The following is a 4,957-nucleotide window of genomic DNA, read 5'->3' on the forward strand; positions in this document are numbered from 1 at the left end:
GGGGGGGTTGGTCGTGGGGGTTGAATTTATTAGCCAACTTTTCCTGTCAATTATGATTCATTATTTTTCTCTACCTACCATATTAAATCTCAACAATATATCCCTTATTTTTCTGCCTACACATATTAAATCTCGACAATATATACAAATGCACATACTAACCTACAAACCCATAAACTTGTAATTCTCGAAATTCCTACAATGGCTTCCGAGGATGTGAAACTCTTAGGTGCATGGCCAAGCCCATATGTAATGCGACCTAGAATTGCACTCAACATTAAGTCTGTCAATTATGAGTTTCTTGAGGAAAAATTTGGTTCAAAAAGTGATCTTCTTCTCAAATCGAACCCGATTTACAAGAAAATTCCAGTTTTCATTCATGGTGAGAAACCCATATGTGAATCACTCATTATTGTTGAATACATTGATGAGGTTTGGAATTCGGGTCAATCCATTCTTCCTTCTGACCCGCATGATCGTGCGATTGCCAGATTTTGGGCTACTTATATTGATGATAAGGTATTCTTTCTTCTGATTTAATTTGTACGGAAGATAAAGACTTGACAAATTTCTTGTTTGTCTTCAACAAGTCATTCATTCTAGGATCTTTTTCATAGAAACTCAGGGGGTGTATTCAATTGGATTTTTGAAAACTTTGATTGAACTTTTTAAGACTTTCATTTGAAATATAATTCACATGGATCTGGTGTGAGATTCTCACATACGATATGTTAGTTATCATAATTCTCCTTTTCCTTCCCCTTCTTCTTCCCATATAATAAAAAAAATTGAAAAAATAAAATTTTAAGACTTTAATTAAATAATTAATAATCAAAATTATAAATATATATATGATCCAATATTATTAGTATAGTATACTTTTAAAAATAAATAAAAATTAATATATTTAAATTTAATTATAATTTTTTATAATTTAGGTATTTTTCACAAAAAATGAATGAAAAAAAGAAAAAAGGTTATAAGAATCCAATTTAATTTTTTCAGAGAAAATAGAGATAAATAATAAAAGAGAGAAAGAAAAATAAATGAAATATAATAAATAGAAAAATAAATTTTAATTATACATATTCATAGAAGATTAAAAGAAAGAAAGATTGAAAAAAAAAAGTTTTTTTTGTGAAAGTCTCCCAAAATCTCGTAATTAATGAAAGACAAATTTTGAGATTTTATACAAGTGCTTTTTGCTTACTTTTAGAGATATCTTAAATGTTTACATAAATCTCAATTAAATATACTGTGACTTTTAGAGACTTCTTAAAAATTTATGAAAGTCTCAATTGAATACATCTACTTTTAGAGAGTCTCAAAAAGTTTACATTGAATACTCCTAAAATTTTTACATCCTAAAATGCTATTAAAAGTCTCAATTGAATATATCCCTTTTAATCATGCGCAGTAAATTTACAAGATTTGAACTCACACATCTTAATGGTGCAGCACGAGCATAAATAATTAATAACTCCTGAACTTAAGCCCATCAAATATTGGAAGAAAATTCTTTATATAATTTTAATAAAAAATAACCAAGGACAACGGTGTCCTTAAAGAGCTTAAATATCAACGAAGAAAACTCAAAAAAATTAGGGGTGTTAACTGGGAGAGTTGGCTCGTCTATTGCTAGGTTCGGCTCAAGAAAGTCGGGCTCGATTCGCCCCCTTGGTATTTGGGAGGGAGGGAGAGAGCTGGCTTGCGAGCCACTAGCGGGTCACCTCATTTTCTTTTGAAGCGATTTTTATTATTATTATTTTTTTAATAATAACTAAAATGTGAGCTGCTCGCAAGCACCTTGTTGGGGTGAGCATAGCTAACTCTCAAGTAACTCACAGGTCACCTATTTTTTTAAGCTGAAAATTTTACTTTTAACTAAAATGCAAGTCGCTTGTGAGTTTGAGGTGACCTGGCTTGCACGAACGATTTGTTGCTCGTCTTGCTACTGGGATGAGTTGATTTGCCCGACTCAACACCCCAAAAGGCCCATAAAATACCCTCACTTAGAATAAAAGCCATAACACATAAAACTAAATAAATAAATAAAAAGTAAATCGATCTGCGTGTCTGACCTGCTAAATCTTGATCATTGAAATGTCTTGTTCAAGTGTTCTTTCCTTTATGTCCAACCACGATAGAATGTTGCGACTAGGGGCGGACACAGAGATTCTTAGTTAGGAGGCACAATCAAAATCTTTACAAATCGAATACTTTGTTCTTGATTTTTGAATGATTTATAATTGATCGAGAAAATGCAAATTTACATTTAAAAATATTTCTTCATTAATATTTTGCTCGTCATAAGAAAAAATATATTTATATTTAAAAAATTTACAGTGTATTTAATACAAACGATCAATTCAAGTGATCAAAAGAAAAAACATGTAACCAGTATTTAATCAAATAAATACAATTCTTTAAATATAAGTTAAATTGGATATAATCAATTCAATCACATTCTATGTATACAAATAGGATTAAAGAAAATACAAATTTAGGTTCTAATTAATTGAAAATTTGATTGAAAAGTGAAAATTTGTAGTAGATATGATAATTTATGGAAAAATTATAGACAAATTTTAAAAAATAAGATGGGTTAAAGTTTTGGTAAAAGGTGTGAGGATGAGCGTAAGATAGAGCAAGAGAAAAGAGAAAAAAATTTCAAATTTTTTGTGATTTTGTCCTTGTTTGGTGGAGGTTAAAATTAGATTTTTAGTATATTTTGATAAAAGTTAAAAGGTTAAGAAATTCATGAAATATGTTATTAAAATTAATTGTTAACTTTGATTTGTATTAAAATTTAGATTTTAATTAATACCAAATAGAACTTAAAAAAAAATAAAAATAAAATTCAAATCTCAAAAGTTGGGGGGTCACAGGACCCCCCTTGGGTCCGCCCATGGTGGACTCCCCATGTGTTCTCCGCTATATTTTTGTCTTTGTGGTTCACGAATGTCTCCATTTATGACATGTTTAGGACCTGTTAGATAGCGTTTATTTAGGAATAATGAGTTATTAAATAATTTTTTTTTTAAATGTGTAGTTAAAAAATAAGAAAACTTCATTGATTTGTGTTTAAAATATTTTATAGTAAAGAATGATAATGTAGTAAACAATTTAAAATTTTAAAGGATGACAAACAGGTGCTTCATTTTAAACTGTACTCCAATATTGTTCATTGAAAGTGCATTATCGTTTAAAATAACGTTATTCAATTACATGTTTTGACTATGGAACATGTTCAAATGGATTTTTCCAGTGGTTTCCCGGCATCAGGGCCATCTCAAGGGCTGATGGAGAGGAAGCTAAGAGAAAAGCAGTAGAGGAAGTCATTGCAGGCCTAGTTTTACTTGAAGATGCCTTCATAAAATGCAGCAAAGGCAAGAGTTTCTTTGGAGGGGACAAAATAGGGTACTTAGACATTGCATTGGGGTGTTTCTTGGGGTGGTTGAGAGTGACAGAAAAGATGGGAAATGTTACACTTCTTGATGTGGCCAAGACTCCTAATTTGTTCAAATGGGCTGAAAATTTTGCATCTGATGACGCTGTCAAGGATGTTATGCCTCCAACTCATAAGCTGATGGAGTTTGCTAAAGTTCTTATTGCTAAATTACAAGCTTCTTGAAATAGTAGGTTTAGTTTTCTATTTGGGTTTCACGTTGCTTGATGAACTCGGCTTTGGTTTGTATTTTGGCTGTTGTTTCTGGTATGAATAATATGGTTTTGTCAAAGCTTTTATTCACTTTGTGCCGTGTTGGGGTTTAGTTATGATGAGTTGTAAAATAAGTTGAGCTGATCAGCTGCCGGCGGACTCTGAGCCTCAGAGCTTGAAAGAGCCTGGTCTGTGTTGGCCTCAATCATCTTTTAATTTTGTTTTCTCGATTGATTATCTGAACAATCAAAAATTATATAAACGAATACAAAGGATAACACAGGCTGTTGGCTTCGACCATGCCATCTAATATAATGGTTGTCCAAACCTAGATGACTCGATAAACCTTTACATCCCTAGCCATTGTAATAGGCAATTACCCAAATTTATGATCCAGTAATTCATTTTAAAAGGCATTTTTGTTGATTGGTTAAAAGCTTCAATGATAAGTCTTGAGATTGAGAGTTCATAGCCAATTTGCAAGACAAATAAAATATATGGATGTTTGTATTGGAATCATGAATCCTTCTATCGCCATTTAATTCAATTCTTAATTCGTAATCTCGTAAATTCATACATTTAAGACAATCGATAATTTACTTTTATTTAATATTCTTTTTTAAGATATATTAAACATATGTTTAACACGAACTGATCCTATTATCTGCACGAGTCGGATTTTTTGAGGAACGTATCGAGAGAGAATTTGATTTGGTCCAATCCGAATTTATATGAAAAAATGTATTGATTCACATGATTTATCACACATGATTGCACATGCCATAGATATATTCCTAACACCTATTGGCCATGTGTTGATTTTGCCACGTTCTAGAATTATTGTGAATATTCTTACACTACAACAAACAACTGATTAACTAATTGGTGATCAAGAAATCAAATAATTTAATGAGAATGTAAAACCAATCAAGAAAAATTAAGAAATACTAAACTAATTGTCTTGAATTAAAATAAACAAACTATGAGATTCATCATTTATCGAATACAATGAAAAACTTAGTCTAACATTCTTATGATTAGATTACACAAGAATAAGTAGTAAAACATCACCTGGAAATAAGAAAGATGAAAGAAGTAGGAGAAATCTAAGTTCTTGGCTTAAATTTTGAAACCGAGCTATGAATCTTCAAAACTCTTGTATAATTCGAATTGAATTGATATATAGACTCGCTCTCCGCCTCCAAAATATGTAGAATATAATAAAATTTAGGTCGAATGGAAGATCTCACGTTCTGGTCAAGTTTTGATATCTAAAGGGTGTAAAAAAGATTGCAT

At 30.8% G+C, this 4,957-nt stretch overlaps 1 protein-coding gene across 1 annotated transcript in view; it reads left to right on the forward strand.

Moving 5' to 3' along the window:
* LOC111406901 (pentatricopeptide repeat-containing protein At1g05670, mitochondrial) overlaps positions 1–3,754 on the forward strand; it is a 14,359-nt gene extending 10,605 nt beyond the window's left edge. The window contains exons 6-7 of the mRNA XM_023036263.1: positions 130–519; positions 3,269–3,754. Of these exons, the coding sequence (XP_022892031.1) occupies positions 130–519; positions 3,269–3,634 (756 nt within the window). The 3' untranslated portion in view covers positions 3,635–3,754. The remainder of the gene's footprint in view (positions 1–129; positions 520–3,268) is intronic.
* Positions 3,755–4,957: the final 1,203 nt, after the last annotated feature.

Source organism: Olea europaea, chromosome 12, assembly GCF_002742605.1.
Source record: "Olea europaea var. sylvestris chromosome 12, O_europaea_v1, whole genome shotgun sequence".
Taxonomy (NCBI): Eukaryota; Viridiplantae; Streptophyta; class Magnoliopsida; order Lamiales; family Oleaceae; genus Olea; species Olea europaea.